Genomic DNA, 21,432 nt, shown 5'->3' with positions numbered 1-21,432 from the left:
GTACTCGATAGTAGCGTAATCCGAATCATGTGGCGCACAGATCTTTCGTCTCGTTGCAGCTTTATCTCAGCACTGATTGTCGGTAAATATACACGCCAAAAAACAGGTACAAGTACCTTGTTATAAATTCATCATAGATACTTACGGTCTAAAAAAGAAAGCAGCTTATGGTTGATGCTTATATAAAGAGGATCAGTCGTTACGATAGTTACTTCCTCAACCATGTCAAAATCAGAGCTGGAAGTTCGAATCGCACCAGAATACTCGATCAGCGGACAACATCTATCTAATGTGGATGTTTATCAAAATTTGTTCACCCTTCAAGATGTACAAGCTTTAGTGAAACATGCAACAGGCAGCGACACAGTGGTACACAAATTCTTCTTGAGATCATATACTGATGGGAAGCTCGGATTTTTGGGATCACATCAGAAGCTCAGTGTGGAAGTCAAAACCGCAAATGGGAGAGATATCCTGTCCTTCTTCGTTAAAGTCGTGCCATACGATGTACCCAGTCAAGCTGAATACGTGCTTGATAAATGTGTCTTTCTAAAGGAGAAAATCTTCTATCGTGACATATTTCCTCAACTGTATCATGAGTATAAAGATGAACCATGGACTGCAATTTGTTTCTTGGTCAAGGAGAATCTCTTGGTATTTGAAGATTTAGGTGTTAAAGGCTATTCGTTGAGGAATAGGTTATTCGACAAAGAGCTCATTGTATCCAGTTTAACATCCATTGCCAGAATGCATGCATCCTCTCTGTTAGTGGAAGCACGTCTTGGAAAGTCTTTGAAGAAAATGTATCCACATGCTTTCGTTGAGAATGCTTTCTCTCAGACTGGCAAGACTAGAATGTGGTTTGAAGTAAGTGTGAATGCCATAGTTGCTGTAGCTAAACACCTTGGTTTGGATGCCAGTTTGGTACCAAAAGCTTGTGAAGAAGTATACGCAGCCTTGGAAATGTCAGCTACAAAAAGAAATGTTATTAGTCATGGAGATTTATGGGGGAATAATTTGATGTTCAGTAACACAGTACCTCCCAAGTGTTTTTTGATAGATTTCCAGCTAATAAGATATTCTCCTCTGGCGCACGACGTGATACAATTGTTGTATCTTTGCGCTAATCGTGATTTTAGAGGAAAGTGGGAAGAGGCTATGCTGAAGCATTACTATAGTGTGTTGTGTGAAACATTGACCTCAGCAAAATCACTTTCTGTGGAAGTTCCATCTTGGTCAGAATTAGTCGAAGGGATGGAAGAGCAGAGATTATGTGCTCTAATTACTGCAGCTATATATTTCCAGACTGTGTTATTGGATGAAAAAGTAGGTGCAGAAATTATGAATAATTCTGACAGTTATCATGAGTTTGAATTTGTAAATAGAAACGAAACAGTGCTTAAAATAATGAAAATTGATCCGGTATATAGGAAACGATTATCAGAAACTGTTACTGAATTGGTTGAGTTCAGTTTCCGATTAGATAAATTACCAAAACCGACATAACGTTATGAAATTTCTTATTACATAATAACAAGTTTTCTTACTCACACTTTATGACAAGTTTTTTTGTTCTAAGATTCAAAGCAGATTGTATTAATTAATTGTTACATAGTATTCCACTGTATGTACATTATTTATATATGGACATTGTTTACAATAAAGTAATATCATAAATAGAATTTATGAAATAAAAGGTGTTCTTTCTTATTTCTGTTTTCGTTTGAATAATTCATTAAAAAATCTATAATCACTATTTTTTTCCCAATTATTTTGTAAACAATTTCTCTTTCGTGTATCGTAGCAATAAAAATCTTTACACTACATTATAAATATTTTCAGATGGTAAAGTTGGTTCAAGATTATCATCTATCAATTGTTGTTCAATCTCCTCTCGATCTGGAAGTATAGTCCTAAGGAAAGACCAATTGTGATCGACAAGTTGTACTTTCGTCTCATCGACATTATCGTTTTCAGCTACAGGTGAGGATTCACGATTTTCCGGTCGTGACAGTTCTTCTTCGCTTTCCTCTGACTCTTCGTCATTATGCATTGTTTCATCCCTAAGCAAATTAAAATGAAAAGCATGTAATTTGTCCAAAATCAACTAACTACTAAGTTATCATTTCAAGTAGTTTTAATTTCTGAATTATAATAGTTGACTTCCAAGCATTTCTCACAATTAGACTGTGGATCTTAATGCTATTTTATATTCCTATGAATATAGTTAACTTAATAGAGTTTTATTTGACTTACTAATTATTATAACGAATACTTCACTTTGAAAATTTTATATACTTTTGTTATTGTCGTTCTTTTAAATTTCACAATAAATGTGTAAACATATCCATACAGTATACATATAATTTATTAATTACAATGTTTTATTAAATTACCTTTCGATTCTATCATCAGTTGATTGGGTTTTTGACACAGATGATGAGAGCAAAGATGTGATGAATGATGCACAAAGCATCTTCATGGGCGGTAATGTGTGGGCCGAGACGCTGAGAAGCTGAAAGGTATAATTAATATTATCTTAAATATCGAAATTCACGCAGTTTTTAATACATTCAAAATGTGCTTAATATCTTTTTGAAATAAATAAATAAATAAATAAATAAATAAAATACTCCTTTGAAATAAAAATGTTTGTTTACCTAGATAAAAATAAACAACGAATTAAAGACGATAAAGAAAGAAACAAGAAGAAAACATTTCAAGTAAGGAGCTAACTATAATTGGGAAAGATACAGAGATACGTCAAAGATGATATTTGACGTGCGTTTACTTCTTCGGTAATACTTGTGACGCTCGCGACATCCGATTAGTTAATTAGTCTTAAGGCTGACGCAGACACACCCCCGAACGAAAATTTCTGCAATTCCTGCAATCTTCTACTTCAGATCTAGGTTGACGCGTCTCTTACAACCTACACAAATATTCTTCTCGGTATACACCAGTTTTCACCAGAAAGTTGCTAGAAAAGACGCATGTTTCATCAAACAAAACACATGCGATAGTACCGAGAAACATTACACTATCTATATTTAGTATCTTAATAGAGTATTTCATAGAGTTTCCCTTTTCATCGATTACCATTGAGATGTCTAACATAGTTGCACGATATTTAGTATTTTGTATGATATTATTTCGTAGAGTTTCCTTTAATTAACCCTTACTGGGATATTCCGTGCATACAATATACAAAATTCTTTAAATTGTAATATTAAAATGTTAGCTAAATTAACGATAAATAATTAATACTTATTATATTAAAAATACGAAGTGCTTAAAACGTTACTGTTAAAGTGTTATCCTATCTTTAGAGTTACACCATCTTTTTTACTACTAGTGTTTTTAAGCTCACAAGATATACGTGTAAGTAGTACTGTTCAAATAGCTGCATCGATGCAACGTACGCGTCACCGAATGTGCAAATATTAACAAATGTATTAAGTATATAAATTGACAGGGCTATTATCTTAACGAAATTAAAATCGAAACATGTAAATGGATCAAAAGTGCATTTAATTGGGAAGAAGGTCAATTTGTCGACGTGTGACATCCTCATGGATTTTGACGAAATCTTTTTTAATTACCTTGTTGTGATATGTGTATAACGAGAAAAATAATAAAAACAGTGGGACCTCTATGACCTTGACAAAATAAAATACCGTCTTAGTCAACAATACGGCTTACTCTGTCTTATGGAATGGAGATAGATCTTTAAATTTTAAAGTGTTGAGCTTTGTTGACACTATGAGCGTTATCGCTGTAGTTTGGTTAGGCTATATATTGTTCTGGCGGTCGGATCGCGTCGCAAGGTGACTTGCCAAATCGATTCACATATTGATAACTTTTAAACCAATGGGTTCCTAAACTGAAAACCGTTGCATTTCGCTTTTGTTCATCGAGTACCATTAGAAAATAGAAAAAAATTTTTAAACAGTGATGCCCCGAAGAGAGGTTTAACTATAAACGTCGTTTTATTTTTTCCAAGGTCGGACCGCTTGTTTTTATTAGATTTCTCGTTATATACGCGCTACGACAAGGTAATTAAAAAAGATCTCTATTCACCGGGAAGAAACAATGCTGCTGTGCAAGTTTACGGGAGAATGGCGACCAGTTTAAAACAATCTAACAAGATTAGATAGAATACCCGTCTCGATATACACCTACACATGAAAGGAATACGATTTTATTAATAGGTAACGTAACAATATCAGTTCTTTCACAGACTTTGTTCCTAGCTTCACCAACAGGTTCGTCCTGACCTGGTTTTAACATTTGCAAACAATTCTGAAGCGACGTTGAAAACCATCGTTCTCCATTGTGCTCTGAAACGAGAATGAATAAAGGCTCGTACTGTCGAAAGTTTTGATTCTTCGTCGGCTGTTGGAACTTTGCTTTCCAGTTCGATAATCTTTCCGAAGAATCGGAAACTTAATACACACATCTGAAGCTCCGCTTCGACTGGTGCACGCGGCGATCTATCATTTTTGTCAGAGCAAATGTGGCCGCAGACTGAGAGGCATTAAGAGAAAGTTAAAGATAAATTATTGATACCGATTGAATTAATAAATTGGAATAAGTAGAGGTACGAAACTTATGTAACGATATACTAAACTGTTTAATATTATAAGCAGCGGATGTTTTATATTAGATCAATATAGTCCATCAGGATGGATTTAGAAATATGAAATTAAATTATTTCGCACGTCTAAAATTAAATTGTTGATATTAGTAAAAACGTGAGAATATATATAGCAATGATAGCAAATAATATAAAATTATTGTTACCGAAGAAAGAAATTGTTTTGTAATTTAGAAAAATACTCGTGTTTGATCTCTTGTTATGCATTTCTAGAAAAGTATAGAACGTAACGTAACGTAAATAAGGAACAGTCATCAGGTGGTTCATAAGCAATTAACTCCACTATTCCACAGAATTGACGCAATATGCAAGAAAGCTGTGAGCTAGCGGATATCCGTGTACTGTGAATCTTGAGTAACGACGTAGACCTACCTAATTAATCAATAGCTATGAGATGTTTTGTGTCCGCTTTTATACGTCTTCAAAACTGAAACGCTCCTAAGCACGTTTCAAAATATCTTTATGATTATTTAGAAAAATATAGAAACTATGCCTAACACATTATTTGGAAAAAATGAAACAGAAAGATATCTCTCATAAATATGAAAAATTTAAATAGCTAAAACTATATAAATAGTGAAAATAGTTTTCTCTCTTTAAAACAGTCATTAAAAACGTTTAGTTCCCCGCAAACAAATTGATATCTTCTAATAGATTATCTCAATAAACGTTAAGAAAATAACGCGTATAGGTCTCTGAACGATCTTGTAGAATTAATTATCCGCTGTGTCCGTGTTCTCCATAATGCCATCATTAGCGGATCATGCGGCCTTAAGGACCGCAGAAACTCATGTGATGATCCTTAATTTGCTTAGCCTCCAGACACTAAAGGCGTTCTCCAAACGGGGCAAGATTTTACTTTTAGACAAGCTGATATTATCGTGTTCATTTAAATGATCACACGCAGACCGACATCGTATACGAGACAGTTCAAACGAGTTTCTCTCTCTCTTTCTCTCCCGTCTACTTGTTGCACCAGCTTGGTCACGATAAAGGAAACTCGGTCTATTGATTTTACATTGGCCTTAAAGCGATGAAATTTTGTAGCGGTACACGTGGACATCCCTTCTTGAGATCGATCTCCATTGTTCTTTGGAATGTTTGCGTGTGAGCGTGATATCAAACGGTCATTTCATTTCTGAATTTCGCCTCCATCTTCACCCTGTTGGCCAATTACAAATTTCTTATCATCCTGAAGGAGAAGTGAACGAGTGAGACCAAATATTATTTCTGTTTCTTTTCTTCGCCTTTATCTCCTCTATAATTATTTCACAAAAAGATACCAATATGTTCGTTGTGATCTCCAATGTTTTGAGGTCTTTGAAAGAATTCTTCAATGTGTTAGGTGTTTAAAGTTGAGATTTTTGAAAGAATTAATCAGCCTGCAATTTTAGCACGTACTTGGACGATTTCCGGGAAGATCGAGACGACTCCTTGAGTGACGCGTGCCGAAGGTTTCTCCGTCGAAGACAATATCCTAGGTCAGAGGGACAACTGGAACGCCGTGAGAGGGTGGGAGTGCGAAGAAGTAGCTCCTATATTAAATCATAGCGAGGCAACTTCCCAAAGTCAATTCTACGTTGAACGCTCAGACAAGAAACTCTTCATCGGTGACTCTTTTTCCATCGTTTTATCGAGCAACATATTATCAACTCTTCTTCTACTTTACTGTGAGGAAGATATCCTTGTGAACAGTGTCTATTCTTCAATACAATCAAGTATAAAGTAAAAGAAAAAAATAAAAGGTAAATTTAAACAGAAGAGATTGGGATCTTGATATTCTGCAATTTGTTTGATATTCCTTATTGAAAGTAATTTTTGGGCGTTTGTGATTGGCAGAATTTTTCAAGTATTACACTGAAGTATCAAGCTGGTGACTACGTTCTTCAACTAAATTATCTCGTGTATCAAGACAGAGTAGAAGAAGTAGCTTTCGACGTCTATCTACGACAATTTCAGGCATGAAGTTAACAATGTGGAATTCTGTGTGCATCCTGATAGCTGTCTTCTTCCTAATGGTTGCCACGTCTGCATATTCTATTAGCAATCCAGAGATAGTGAGTACCTCTCGTTATATACTTTCAGTGAAATTGTATAACTTACGCTTGAATAATACTGACAAGTTACTTCAACTATCTTTGGTTATTTAAATTTGTTAAAGATGATACATTTATTGTGTTACTTTGATCTGTTAAACGTAATGGTATACGTCTTTTATCAGCGTTCCATCGTGGTCCATTTATCATATTCTGCATCTGGTTTTCCATTTATTTTCCTGTAGATGGTTTAATACATCAATTCTTGATATGAATCTTGTTTGAAACATAACCACGTGCTGAAAGTGGCGCGTGGGCATCTGCTTGGGGCTTTGACTCATAAAGTCGCGTTCCTCTCTGCGAATTAGGCACGTAGATGCGGTGAAAAGAACGATAAAGCGGACAAGTATAGGAAGACACGTTCGTGAGTCAGCCTATTACACAGCAACCGGTGATGTCCGGTGAATATGCAGAAACTATTAAATCAAGATGTAGTCTCTGAAAATGAAGCAGCTTTCTTCATTGCATTAATTTTTCATTGCTTCGTTATAATCTTCATTATAATTCTTGTTTTCATAATAAGAAAAAAGAAAAAAATAATCGTTCTATCGTTTAAAAAAATGATAACTTCAAACAAGTCATGATTTTCTGGCAATCAGAAAATGTTATCGTTAGGTCGCGCGAGTTTGCATTGACAAAATGGAGTAAATAGATAAAGAGGAAACACATAATACACGTGTATGGCGATAATTTCGCCTGAAATGACATAATTCGGTCATCGATATTCATATAGATACAACAAAGACTTTCTCAATTAGATGTAGAGTTATAATTGAATTTCCAATTAATTTCATACGTTTACTGTTCCATTTGTTGTTAGTTTGTGTGAAATATTTCTCTTCTTTAAATAAAGAGGAATTTTTTTTTAATCTTTTACGCAGAGTGCAGAGAAATCAATAGAAATAAATGGAATTCCGTGTTTCCCTTCTTATAAGCACGTGGGATGCATATGATAATATTGCAAGCACGAGTGGACGTTGCTCGCGAATGGTACTTATTAAATCAATCTCTTTTCTCTACTTGTATTGGTATATCTAATCAAACCGAACTGTAGGTGGTACTGTAAACAGAAATTATGCTTGTGAAAATTCCATTCGAATCGTTCGATTATAGTTAATTCCTCCAAAGTCACAATCCCGAGATTCTATTTCACAAATATTTTTATCATAAATTTTTGTAATATTTCATAGCGATATTAAAATTGTAATATAATTGAGAAACGGAAGAATGATGTTAAATTATTTTAAGTATATCATAGTTTTAATTTTGTATAATTTTTAAATTGAATTCTAAAATTAAATAAAAAAAAAAAAAAAAAACCACAATTATCAAAACAGAAATGATAAAAGTGATTTATAAATAAAATTTGCATAAAAATGGAACATTTTAAATTGCAACTTCCTTTTATCAAAAAGATTGTTCAATTTATTTATATATTTGTTTTATAGTGCACATGGTTCTTTGAATTTTATTAAACGTTACCAATTATTTTTTTAAGATGCATAACTTGCAGGCGATCGAAAAAATGCGACAGATCCCACAGTGGCACTGTCTACGCTACAGAAAATTCGATCTCGTACGCCGTTGTCGGAATTACCGTTTAGGAAGGAAACACTGACAAACAAACTCATCGCAATCCCGTATGGACAACCGCAACGAATAAGTCACAATATTTCAAGTTTCATCGACCAGTTGTTCTAAATATTCTGCTGCAAATACTCAAACTTATATAAAAATGAAATGAAATGTGGCACGTCATAATAACACTTTGGAATTACTTATGAACTTAGTTGATAAATGGAACTTGCATAGATTTTAATTTAATTCTTCATTTTTATTTTACTCGTCTCGTTATTTACTGCAAGACTGTATTTCCAAGATTTCAAAATTTATCTTCATCTTTTAATTTGTATAAAATGGAAACGGGAAAGAAGATAGGTAAAAAGATGAGGATATCTTACGGGATTAACAGTTTCCATTTTCCTAAGATTAAAACTTCAATAAAGATTATTACATATTGTATTAAATTATTAATATTACTTGTACTTCTATGTTTTCTATTTAATTATTTATACTATATTTTTACGAGAAATTGTGTATATATAAACGCTCTTTGATCTCATTGTAAAATGAGAATATGTTCTAGAATAGAATTATTTTTTCTATCACGAAATTATTTTGAGATGAATATCACCTACCTGTCGAATCATATATCCGCTAATTATAAGCATAAATTGCAAAGGTATAATTTTTTTTACTTACCTCTTTCACCATTCCTTTTCCTGTTTTTAGTTGTTCGTGCATAAATGGAGCAGGTACTTCCTTGTCTGTGGTAGTCGTGCTCGCTATTAAATTGCTAAAGGCGGTCGCAGGAACTGTTACATTCGTAGATAAAATTTCAAGAGAAATAGACACTTCGGATTCTGGTTCTAACGTTAATAATTCCTATTGATAAAACAATTAAATATATAGTACATATGATCATTGTATTGGATGATTCAATAAATGTACAGATATTTTGTATCAATACGTTTTGCATACATTTGCCGTGTACGTACTTGATTAGAATCTAAAAAGAAAAGCTGCGATTTTCGTTGCCACAATCTGTATGATGAATCTCGTTTCACTTGTAAATGTGGTACAAAGGTGGCTCCCAAGATGAAACTATTATTTTCGATAAAATCTTTTCTTGTGTAGACGGGTGTCGATTTGTGGGGTGTGAATACAAACACTAAAATTAATAGATTAACTGCTATGCGAAAATAAAAATTTGGGTATCTTTTAAAGCAAGTTATATATTTACGTGAATTATCAGTCGTAAAAACAGCCATGTACGTTGTTTTCGGATCTGCTGTAAGAGTTGCAATATTTAGAGGTACGCTCCATATTAACGTAAGTGACAGGATGTTCCACACCGCAATATGCTGCGTGGAAACTGCTACCACAAGATGACAAGCATCTTGTTTTCCAAATTCAATTCGTCTATAAAACATATATAATAAACCCAATGCTGTTCTTATTATTATTATATAGTCTATTTTTCATAAAACTTACGTCACTGGATACTGATATTGAGAATGTGTAAGGCTACATTTAAATGTACAAGTATCGGGAGTCCATATTGTTAGACTAGAATCGAAACCAATACCAACTAATGAACCATCAATCGAGAAACCAGCATCCGTTGCAGGCAGATTTCTGTAATCTCCTACACTATGGCACTGCCAGTATTTATTTTTTTCTAAAACAAATTTAATCTTAAAATTTAATACTACATTTCTCTTATTACAACATAACTTTTACATACTGTGTAAGGATGAAGGTTCTACGAGATGCCATAATTTGAATTTTCTATCACTGCCTGTTGTAACTGCCAGTGCTCCCTCGTCACCGAATAACATGCACGGTTGGAAGTGTAAAGCATTCACACCACCATCGTGAGGAAGCTCGATTGATGTATTTAATGCGAACCTAACAGGTTGACAACATAGTATCTTAATATTTACACATCAAGAATGCATATCTTGTACTTACTGTTGTTGTTTAACGTCATACATCCAAAATTTCAGCCTTACTTCTATACATGACATTTTATCGTTTCGTTCTTCAACAGTCGCCATCCACATACCATCGTGGTTTATTGCTATCTTTGTAACTTCCGTGTTTATAATAAGAACATTACGCTCTTGCGTTAAAAAATTTTGTGCCGTAATATTTATCTGAAAATTTATTTACAAGATAATAAACGACATAGCGTAAATTTTTTATCTGTTTTATATTACACTGTTACTCACATTATATAATAAACTTTTTGTATGGGTATTATAAAATTGAACATGTCCAGTACGACTATTTAAAACTAAACAATTCGTACGTGGATCAACAATAAGACCAGCAGGAAATAGATCTTTAGAAGATAAGGTCACGCCCCATGTAAAATTTTGTATAACTGATGTCAATTTTCTTTGTGGATTTACAACCACGATACCTATGAATATAGATATATTTTATAAATGTATTTCATCTATCTAAAATATATTTAAAGATTTAAATATCTAAAAATATTCATACCATTATCTAAAGTAGATACAGCCACATATAAATTATCAGGAGCAATAGTAAGGTGTTTAATAGGTGCAGGTAATCGAGGAAGGAAGGATTTTTGATGTGGATTTGCTAAAACCCATTTCACTAGAACACATTCTCCTCCTCCTGTATACATGTGACCACCTACAATGTTTATGGTATATACAGTTACTGTATATGTTGAAATTTAAAAAGATATAAGAAATATATATCTTACCTGATTTACTGAATGCTATTTCTGTAACAGGTAATGTATGCCAATGATAAACTGCTGTATAAGGTCTTGTTTGAAACAAACCCTTCCATACTACGACCCGACCAGTCGTATCTCCTGTGGCAACACATTCTTCTTCTGGATGTCCAGCAATGCATGTTGGTATTCTACCTGTTTTACCAGTCTTATGTCTGTGATCATGAAATACAGTGGCATTTATAAGTATTTTTTATTGAAAATTTCAGTTTGTCTTTAATATTAAATAATTTTTCTTAAGTATAATACATACAATTTATCAACAAAATTTCTTGATGGATTCAATATATGCAAATCTACATCATGAAGGAGTGCTATTAAATTTTGACCATAATTACCAATTATATCAACATAGTATTCACAAGATTTTGTCCTGTAATAATATGTAAGAATAATATATCATATAAATAATATATCATATAAATAATATATAATAAGAACTTCATTCATAATTATTGAAGTGCAAATTTTTCTTACGATATACATGTAGACTTTGCACAAACTCCATTATCCAGATCAAATAACACTATATAAATTTTTGTGTTGCATTTGGAAATATATGTTACAAGCACTTGACGCAATTCATTTCCATTATGAGTTTTATAATTTACAATGTGAAACGTTTTTATTTTTGGCTCTGTTTGAAACGTTAATTTCTGTAAAAGGTATAACAATTATGGATTTATAAAAGCTTCAAAAAAGGAAATCATGATTTTATACCGCTAAAAAATATATTTAATGTTTATACCAATTTCTTTGTGATAATGCCACTTTGACAACTCCAAAAATTTAATTCTCCATTTTCTGTACAGGCAATGATCAGATTTGGATTTTCTGGATGTATTATTAATCCTGCAATTCTGTAATTTGCTGGTTCTAATTCTTTAACAAAATCTCCAGTTTGTGTACTGTAAGCTCTTATAACATGCTTCCATACTATGTATAACGTTCTGTAACGTATATGTATTACTTAATAGAAATATTAACTACAACTTTTTTCCTGAATACCATAGTCTAACATTTATAACGATATTTCTTCATATAATTTCATTAACAAAATTAATGAAGTACATGTTTAGTACCATTATGTTTACAATCAAAAATTTTATATTTAAACGCCAAAAGAAATTATAATTTTTGTATATGCTGAATTAGAACTTACTCTCCATCGTGTGAAAAAACTGGCCGTTGATCAATTATACTTCCTCCACCTTTTCTCGTTACAACTAAATCGTCTACATCAATTACTTCAATATTTGTTGATTCGCGTCGCGTATTCAATTTCATCTGCATTTTTTCACTTATGTTGTATGAGACTAATGTTCCTAATAATTAAACGCGGTTTTGTATACCCCATATATTAATGACACAATAAGATACAAAATACAGTAAAAAATATTATATTTTGATAATTACAAACACTTAAAATATATATTAACCAAACTAAATGCCTATCACATGGTGCATTCTGGTATCTAAGATCCAAATACTTAAACAAACTTTTCTTCCATTTCTGCAACTGCAATGATAAAAATACCTAAATCGATAGGTACAACTTCATTTGGAAGAATCATAGTGTATTTTTTCACAATCGTAATAACAGCTAGTAATAATCTTAACAAATGTAAAAGAATTTGTTTAATTATTTATATATTTAATATTCATAAATAAAGATATCAACTATAATAAAATATTTTAAAAGCTTGTTATTAATTTACAGACTACACATTCACCTATTACAACAATTGAAATTGTAGTTTAGCGACATCTGAAATACTTTATGCACGTTATAAAATGCATCGATAACTGTAGTATTTCTGTTATAGGAATCTGCAATACTCTATGTTGACATAGTAGATTCGAACCGTAGGGAATTTTCTTTATCAATAGTAGATGAATTACGCATTTATTAATTCTACTAACATAATAGAATTAATCGGTTTTAAATTGAATTACTTCCTCTACCGATAAGTTTCAATTTCTTATTGTAAAAAATTGTATCTTTATAATTATACTCATATTATTGTATTCTATATATTCGTTAAATATTAATAATGAATGTGTGATATTAATAAAAAGAAAGAAAATTGATAAAACATTAAACACAATAATATTGTTCATACTTTAACATATTCTATTCGACGAAACCTTTTTTCGAGTAACTGTTGCTTTATTCTCCCTTAACTTTACACATTATGGATAGTAACATAAGTGGGAACTTAGAAAAAGAAAAACTGATCAGGCTTTGAAGCTGCGTCAATAAATAAGGCGCATGAATTTCAGCTTTGAGTGGATGGAAAACAAGTACTGCACGCGAGCAAAAATTCAAATAAAGATTTTATTGAAATATAAGGAATCTGTACCAGACAGAACTAAAATTACCGTTTAAATTTGGTACTACCGGGGTTCACATCGTATATGCCTGCGTAATCGCTGGGTTATCTTTTCACATTTTTTCCTCTCTCCTTGTGTCGGTGTGTGTGTATCTGTGTTGACTTCATCTTTTTTTTTTTTTAAATCGTTATAAGTAGAATCTGAATATTTCTATAAGTACAGAAACAATATTGAAGGTACGCGCACAGTCTATCTCAAAGTCTCTAAAGCTAAAAAGGATTTTTCTCCTAGATCTGCAGTTCTGCGATTCTTACATTTACAACTTAAAGGGGTTTCTTGCTTTCTTTTTCTCTATTTACAATTACGATGAACTGAAAGGTCTAAAGCTACGCGTTTTCTCTCTCTCTCTCTCTCTCTCTCTCTCTTTCATTCTCACTCTTGCTCTTAAATCGCTCCGTTATCATAGAATTATAAGTGTTTAATTATTTACAATTTTTACAGAATATTTCTCTCTCAATATACAGAGTGTATTGGTTTACATTACACAACAATTTAATAAACGTGTATTTAAAATTCCTTGCAAATGCGAATTGCAAGAAATCGCGCGACCTAACTGCACACAAATAGTCCCATTTTCTTTTCTCGTTTAAAAAGATAAATCGTTATAATTCTGCTTTTCTCATGGAAATAGATCGTACATAGTCAATCAGGAAAAAAAGAAAAAAAAAAGAAGAAGAAGAAGAAGAAATATTAAACATTTATTACTAATGTATCGTCGATTTATCATTTTAAATTATAGTTAATCAATTTTAATGTACGACAGAGAAGGAAAGTCTTTCGAACGAGGCTCGTTCTTTTCTCATAAAATAGGACGTATTGTGCGCATAGTCTCTAATACTATACTAAGAATGTAAAAACCAAAAAAACTTTTCTTCGTTTATATTAGTTACAATAAATAAGCAACGTATATGTATTTTTTTCCTTTTAAGATTTACGCTTATATAATTAACTGTATCACGAATTTACTGGTTCCGAAATTGGTGCACACGCGCGCCAAATATACGGTGCAGCGAAAGTTAAAAAGAAAAAGAAAGGTAAAATAAAATAAAAGGAAGAGAATAGAGTCAATCTTTGAAGAAGATCAACGACATTAATTAATTACATTGTTTGGATAGAAGATCGTTAGAATTTGGTTGTACTCGATTCTCTGTTCAAGATGACCGTTTTCGAGGTAGGAACATTCCTATTTGGTGAATACACGTCGACAACCCATCTTAAAAAAATAAAATGGCGCTCTCTCAAGGATATGCATAAACAATTCTCGAAATACATATTCGTAAGTATATATATATCGTTGGAATTAAATGTCGCGTGTATGAAAACGTATAATACGCAGTCAGTCCTTAAATTGAAATGGAAAAAAAGGGAAATGAAAGAAAAGATACCTTTGAAGGTATAAAAAAAATGCAACATCTAACACGTTTAAACAATACTTAATCGATTCGTAACAAAAACAGCGACAACCGATATAAAACATGTTATATAGATTATGAAGTTATCATGTACTATGTTGTTGATAACGTACATCGTTTTGCTTCCCTTTTTCAGCTTGTTTGTCACTGTGCATTGAACTGTATGTGTATGTGTGTAGGTCTGTTTGTGTAAGTGTGATGCTATAACAACTTGAAAAAAAAAATCAATAATGCGTTCGTGCCTCTAAACAAATCTAAAATCTACGAACGAATGATACACCTCTTTTCTTTTCTTTTTGTGACAAAATATTACTCGCTAAGAAAAAGAGAAAAAAATGAGAGTGGTATTCATCAGTTAAATACAATATAATATCATAATGCTGAGAAATACGTCATCAAGATAACATTAGTTCCTTTTTTGTTATTCCTCTTTCTATATACTCGAAAATTCATTTTTTTCATATTTTCTTAAAACGCTTCTACGAAGCTGCTTTGATTATTCTAAAAATGAATTAGAAAAATATTTCTTTCCAGATCTGTACTATTTTATCATAGTAAAATTTGAAATTAACTAATTTACAATGGTATCCCACCATTCTTTATCTTTTTTTTTTCTGCAGAATTCTAATACAAGCGGAAATGCAATCAATGAGAAAATGTTATTTATCCTCTAAAATGTTTCCTTTAGATCTTTTTGCATTTTCTTTTTGTCTGATTTTGGTACAGAGAGTTTACGGTCTATCAAGCGTCTTTAAAATGTACAAGTGTATATCACGATGTGACAGCGACTCATGTACCGTTGTTCTTTCGCGTTTACTTGTCGCATAACGATAGTCTTATTATCTTTTATCCGCTGACTTACATGATAATTTTCTATTCGACACGTCGGAACTGACCGTTCGAATTTTTGTCCCCAACCAAATCCACGTTCAATTTTATATTCACGTAACATCTTGTTCTAGGAAACTGCGAGCTGAACAATTTCTTTGTAATTACACATAACCTCGATCATCCTCTTCGTCATCACCAAAAAAGAGTCCGTTTTACTTTTTTAGAAAAAGTCCTTATATATACATACATATATATATATATATAGCTCGATACTGTCTATACACACACATATATATACGTATATGTGTGTATATATATATATATGTTCACCATTTTCGACTCTACACTTCAACGTGTGAAAATAATTTATATTTACAAGCTGGTTCAGTATTAGAAATTCGCATTAAAGCGTCCTTATTTAAAGATCGTTAATAGATATCGCTCTTTGGATCCCTTTCCCGGAAGAATCCTTTTTCAGTCTTGCACTCCCTGATAGTAACAATCTTCAAATTTACCGTCACGTCTGTAATGAACACCTGATTGGCAACTGGATTCTGTGCGTGCCAGTAATCCGTACCAGGACTTGAAAGAGGGACATACATGTCGGTCTTCGAGATTTCCGTCGTGACAGTTCTTCTTCGCTTTCCTCTGACTCTTCGTCATTATGCATTGTTTCATCCCTAAGCAAATTAAAATGAAAAGCATGTAATTTGTCCAAAATCAACTAACTACTAAGTTATCATTTCAAGTAGTTTTAATTTCTGAATTATAATAGTTGACTTCCAAGCATTTCTCACAATTAGACTGTGGATCTTAATGCTATTTTATATTCCTATGAATATAGTTAACTTAATAGAGTTTTATTTGACTTACTAATTATTATAACGAATACTTCACTTTGAAAATTTTATATACTTTTGTTATTGTCGTTCTTTTAAATTTCACAATAAATGTGTAAACATATCCATACAGTATACATATAATTTATTAATTACAATGTTTTATTAAATTACCTTTCGATTCTATCATCAGTTGATTGGGTTTTTGACACAGATGATGAGAGCAAAGATGTGATGAATGATGCACAAAGCATCTTCATGGGCGGTAATGTGTGGGCCGAGACGCTGAGAAGCTGAAAGGTATAATTAATATTATCTTAAATATCGAAATTCACGCAGTTTTTAATACATTCAAAATGTGCTTAATATCTTTTTGAAATAAATAAATAAATAAATAAATAAATAAAATACTCCTTTGAAATAAAAATGTTTGTTTACCTAGATAAAAATAAACAACGAATTAAAGACGATAAAGAAAGAAACAAGAAGAAAACATTTCAAGTAAGGAGCTAACTATAATTGGGAAAGATACAGAGATACGTCAAAGATGATATTTGACGTGCGTTTACTTCTTCGGTAATACTTGTGACGCTCGCGACATCCGATTAGTTAATTAGTCTTAAGGCTGACGCAGACACACCCCCGAACGAAAATTTCTGCAATTCCTGCAATCTTCTACTTCAGATCTAGGTTGACGCGTCTCTTACAACCTACACAAATATTCTTCTCGGTATACACCAGTTTTCACCAGAAAGTTGCTAGAAAAGACGCATGTTTCATCAAACAAAACACATGCGATAGTACCGAGAAACATTACACTATCTATATTTAGTATCTTAATAGAGTATTTCATAGAGTTTCCCTTTTCATCGATTACCATTGAGATGTCTAACATAGTTGCACGATATTTAGTATTTTGTATGATATTATTTCGTAGAGTTTCCTTTAATTAACCCTTACTGGGATATTCCGTGCATACAATATACAAAATTCTTTAAATTGTAATATTAAAATGTTAGCTAAATTAACGATAAATAATTAATACTTATTATATTAAAAATACGAAGTGCTTAAAACGTTACTGTTAAAGTGTTATCCTATCTTTAGAGTTACACCATCTTTTTTACTACTAGTGTTTTTAAGCTCACAAGATATACGTGTAAGTAGTACTGTTCAAATAGCTGCATCGATGCAACGTACGCGTCACCGAATGTGCAAATATTAACAAATGTATTAAGTATATAAATTGACAGGGCTATTATCTTAACGAAATTAAAATCGAAACATGTAAATGGATCAAAAGTGCATTTAATTGGGAAGAAGGTCAATTTGTCGACGTGTGACATCCTCATGGATTTTGACGAAATCTTTTTTAATTACCTTGTTGTGATATGTGTATAACGAGAAAAATAATAAAAACAGTGGGACCTCTATGACCTTGACAAAATAAAATACCGTCTTAGTCAACAATACGGCTTACTCTGTCTTATGGAATGGAGATAGATCTTTAAATTTTAAAGTGTTGAGCTTTGTTGACACTATGAGCGTTATCGCTGTAGTTTGGTTAGGCTATATATTGTTCTGGCGGTCGGATCGCGTCGCAAGGTGACTTGCCAAATCGATTCACATATTGATAACTTTTAAACCAATGGGTTCCTAAACTGAAAACCGTTGCATTTCGCTTTTGTTCATCGAGTACCATTAGAAAATAGAAAAAAATTTTTAAACAGTGATGCCCCGAAGAGAGGTTTAACTATAAACGTCGTTTTATTTTTTCCAAGGTCGGACCGCTTGTTTTTATTAGATTTCTCGTTATATACGCGCTACGACAAGGTAATTAAAAAAGATCTCTATTCACCGGGAAGAAACAATGCTGCTGTGCAAGTTTACGGGAGAATGGCGACCAGTTTAAAACAATCTAACAAGATTAGATAGAATACCCGTCTCGATATACACCTACACATGAAAGGAATACGATTTTATTAATAGGTAACGTAACAATATCAGTTCTTTCACAGACTTTGTTCCTAGCTTCACCAACAGGTTCGTCCTGACCTGGTTTTAACATTTGCAAACAATTCTGAAGCGACGTTGAAAACCATCGTTCTCCATTGTGCTCTGAAACGAGAATGAATAAAGGCTCGTACTGTCGAAAGTTTTGATTCTTCGTCGGCTGTTGGAACTTTGCTTTCCAGTTCGATAATCTTTCCGAAGAATCGGAAACTTAATACACACATCTGAAGCTCCGCTTCGACTGGTGCACGCGGCGATCTATCATTTTTGTCAGAGCAAATGTGGCCGCAGACTGAGAGGCATTAAGAGAAAGTTAAAGATAAATTATTGATACCGATTGAATTAATAAATTGGAATAAGTAGAGGTACGAAACTTATGTAACGATATACTAAACTGTTTAATATTATAAGCAGCGGATGTTTTATATTAGATCAATATAGTCCATCAGGATGGATTTAGAAATATGAAATTAAATTATTTCGCACGTCTAAAATTAAATTGTTGATATTAGTAAAAACGTGAGAATATATATAGCAATGATAGCAAATAATATAAAATTATTGTTACCGAAGAAAGAAATTGTTTTGTAATTTAGAAAAATACTCGTGTTTGATCTCTTGTTATGCATTTCTAGAAAAGTATAGAACGTAACGTAACGTAAATAAGGAACAGTCATCAGGTGGTTCATAAGCAATTAACTCCACTATTCCACAGAATTGACGCAATATGCAAGAAAGCTGTGAGCTAGCGGATATCCGTGTACTGTGAATCTTGAGTAACGACGTAGACCTACCTAATTAATCAATAGCTATGAGATGTTTTGTGTCCGCTTTTATACGTCTTCAAAACTGAAACGCTCCTAAGCACGTTTCAAAATATCTTTATGATTATTTAGAAAAATATAGAAACTATGCCTAACACATTATTTGGAAAAAATGAAACAGAAAGATATCTCTCATAAATATGAAAAATTTAAATAGCTAAAACTATATAAATAGTGAAAATAGTTTTCTCTCTTTAAAACAGTCATTAAAAACGTTTAGTTCCCCGCAAACAAATTGATATCTTCTAATAGATTATCTCAATAAACGTTAAGAAAATAACGCGTATAGGTCTCTGAACGATCTTGTAGAATTAATTATCCGCTGTGTCCGTGTTCTCCATAATGCCATCATTAGCGGATCATGCGGCCTTAAGGACCGCAGAAACTCATGTGATGATCCTTAATTTGCTTAGCCTCCAGACACTAAAGGCGTTCTCCAAATGGGGCAAGATTTTACTTTTAGACAAGCTGATATTATCGTGTTCATTTAAATGATCACACGCAGACCGACATCGTATACGAGACAGTTCAAACGAGTTTCTCTCTCTCTTTCTCTCCCGTCTACTTGTTGCACCAGCTTGGTCACGATAAGGGAAACTCGGTCTATTGATTTTACATTGGCCTTAAAGCGATGAAATTTTGTAGCGGTACACGTGGACATCCCTTCTTGAGATCGATCTCCATTGTTCTTTGGAATGTTTGCGTGTGAGCGTGATATCAAACGGTCATTTCATTTCTGAATTTCGCCTCCATCTTCACCCTGTTGGCCAATTACAAATTTCTTATCATCCTGAAGGAGAAGTGAACGAGTGAGACCAAATATTATTTCTGTTTCTTTTCTTCGCCTTTATCTCCTCTATAATTATTTCACAAAAAGATACCAATATGTTCGTTGTGATCTCCAATGTTTTGAGGTCTTTGAAAGAATTCTTCAATGTGTTAGGTGTTTAAAGTTGAGATTTTTGAAAGAATTAATCAGCCTGCAATTTTAGCACGTACTTGGACGATTTCCGGGAAGATCGAGACGACTCCTTGAGTGACGCGTGCCGAAGGTTTCTCCGTCGAAGACAATATCCTAGGTCAGAGGGACAACTGGAACGCCGTGAGAGGGTGGGAGTGCGAAGAAGTAGCTCCTATATTAAATCATAGCGAGGCCACTTCCCAAAGTCAATTCTACGTTGAACGCTCAGACAAGAAACTCTTCATCGGTGACTCTTTTTCCATCGTTTTATCGAGCAACACATTATCAACTCTTCTTCTACTTTACTGTGAGGAAGATATCCTTGTGAACAGTGTCTATTCTTCAATACAATCAAGTATAAAGTAAAAGAAAAAAATAAAAGGTAAATTTAAACAGAAGAGATTGGGATCTTGATATTCTGCAATTTGTTTGATATTCCTTATTGAAAGTAATTTTTGGGCGTTTGTGATTGGCAGAATTTTTCAAGTATTACACTGAAGTATCAAGCTGGTGACTACGTTCTTCAACTAAATTATCTCGTGTATCAAGACAGAGTAGAAGAAGTAGCTTTCGACGTCTATCTACGACAATTTCAGGCATGAAGTTAACAATGTGGAATTCTGTGTGCATCCTGATAGCTGTCTTCTTCCTAATGGTTGCCACGTCTGCATATTCTATTAGCAATCCAGAGACAGTGAGTACCTCTCGTTATATACTTTCAGTGAAATTGTATAACTTACGCTTGAATAATACTGACAAGTTACTTCAACTATCTTTGGTTATTTAAATTTGTTAAAGATGATACATTTATTGTGTTACTTTGATCTGTTAAACGTAATGGTATACGTCTTTTATCAGCGTTCCATCGTGGTCCATTTATCATATTCTGCATCTGGTTTTCCATTTATTTTCCTGTAGATGGTTTAATACATCAATTCTTGATATGAATCTTGTTTGAAACATAACCACGTGCTGAAAGTGGCGCGTGGGCATCTGCTTGGGGCTTTGACTCATAAAGTCGCGTTCCTCTCTGCGAATTAGGCACGTAGATGCGGTGAAAAGAACGATA

General features: G+C 32.9%; 3 protein-coding genes and 1 long non-coding RNA gene across 16 annotated transcripts; 2 read left to right on the top strand and 2 right to left on the bottom strand.

Annotated features, from left to right (window-relative positions):
* Positions 1–212: 212 nt before the first annotated feature.
* LOC139985795 (WD repeat-containing protein 75-like) lies at positions 213–12,508 on the bottom strand. Of its 3 annotated transcripts, none has more exons than XM_072000528.1 (15): positions 12,252–12,503; positions 11,838–12,039; positions 11,567–11,745; positions 11,343–11,462; positions 11,057–11,244; positions 10,825–10,983; positions 10,548–10,741; positions 10,288–10,472; positions 10,061–10,224; positions 9,808–9,994; positions 9,557–9,735; positions 9,312–9,484; positions 9,016–9,198; positions 2,397–2,515; positions 213–2,063 (listed from the first exon to the last, which is right to left on the bottom strand). In XM_072000528.1, the coding sequence occupies exons 1-15, from the start codon at positions 12,380–12,382 to the stop codon at positions 1,817–1,819; spliced, it is 2,610 nt and encodes an 869-aa protein (XP_071856629.1). In that variant the 5' UTR covers positions 12,383–12,503; the 3' UTR covers positions 213–1,816. The 3 variants fall into 3 exon arrangements, 1 of the variants encoding a protein (XP_071856629.1); XR_011799495.1 differs by lacking the exon at positions 213–2,063 and adding an exon at positions 2,737–2,980 and having other exon boundaries at positions 2,442–2,515; positions 12,252–12,508; XR_011799494.1 differs by lacking the exon at positions 213–2,063 and adding an exon at positions 2,792–2,980 and having other exon boundaries at positions 2,442–2,515; positions 12,252–12,508.
* LOC139985796 (uncharacterized) lies at positions 223–1,710 on the top strand. Its single transcript, XM_072000529.1, has one exon. The coding sequence runs from the start codon at positions 223–225 to the stop codon at positions 1,504–1,506; it is 1,284 nt and encodes a 427-aa protein (XP_071856630.1). The 3' UTR covers positions 1,507–1,710.
* LOC139985798 (uncharacterized) lies at positions 6,248–8,375 on the top strand. Its single transcript, XR_011799496.1, has 3 exons — positions 6,248–6,402; positions 6,497–6,714; positions 8,267–8,375. It is a non-coding gene; the product is annotated as an uncharacterized lncRNA (long non-coding RNA).
* Positions 12,509–13,413: 905 nt separating the features above from the next.
* Positions 13,414–20,483, bottom strand: LOC139985799 (uncharacterized). 11 transcript variants are annotated; one of them, XR_011799500.1, is made up of 4 exons: positions 18,713–19,006; positions 17,135–17,323; positions 16,740–16,858; positions 16,331–16,406 (listed from the first exon to the last, which is right to left on the bottom strand). XR_011799500.1 is itself a non-coding variant. In XM_074111652.1 (3 exons), exons 1-3 carry the CDS (start codon positions 18,800–18,802, stop codon positions 16,244–16,246), a joined length of 372 nt encoding a protein of 123 aa, XP_073967753.1. In that variant the 5' UTR covers positions 18,803–19,016; the 3' UTR covers positions 13,414–16,243. The 11 variants fall into 11 exon arrangements, 2 of the variants coding, with proteins under 2 accessions (XP_073967753.1, XP_073967752.1); XR_011799501.1 differs by lacking the exon at positions 18,713–19,006 and adding an exon at positions 17,946–18,389; XR_011799498.1 differs by lacking the exon at positions 18,713–19,006 and adding an exon at positions 17,696–17,921.
* Between the last annotated feature and the right edge of the window lie 949 nt (positions 20,484–21,432).

This window comes from Bombus fervidus, chromosome 3 (assembly GCF_041682495.2).
Source record: "Bombus fervidus isolate BK054 chromosome 3, iyBomFerv1, whole genome shotgun sequence".
Taxonomy (NCBI): Eukaryota; Metazoa; Arthropoda; class Insecta; order Hymenoptera; family Apidae; genus Bombus; species Bombus fervidus.
The sequence above is the reverse complement of the archived record's forward strand: the minus strand, read 5'-3'. Positions and strand labels throughout refer to the sequence as shown.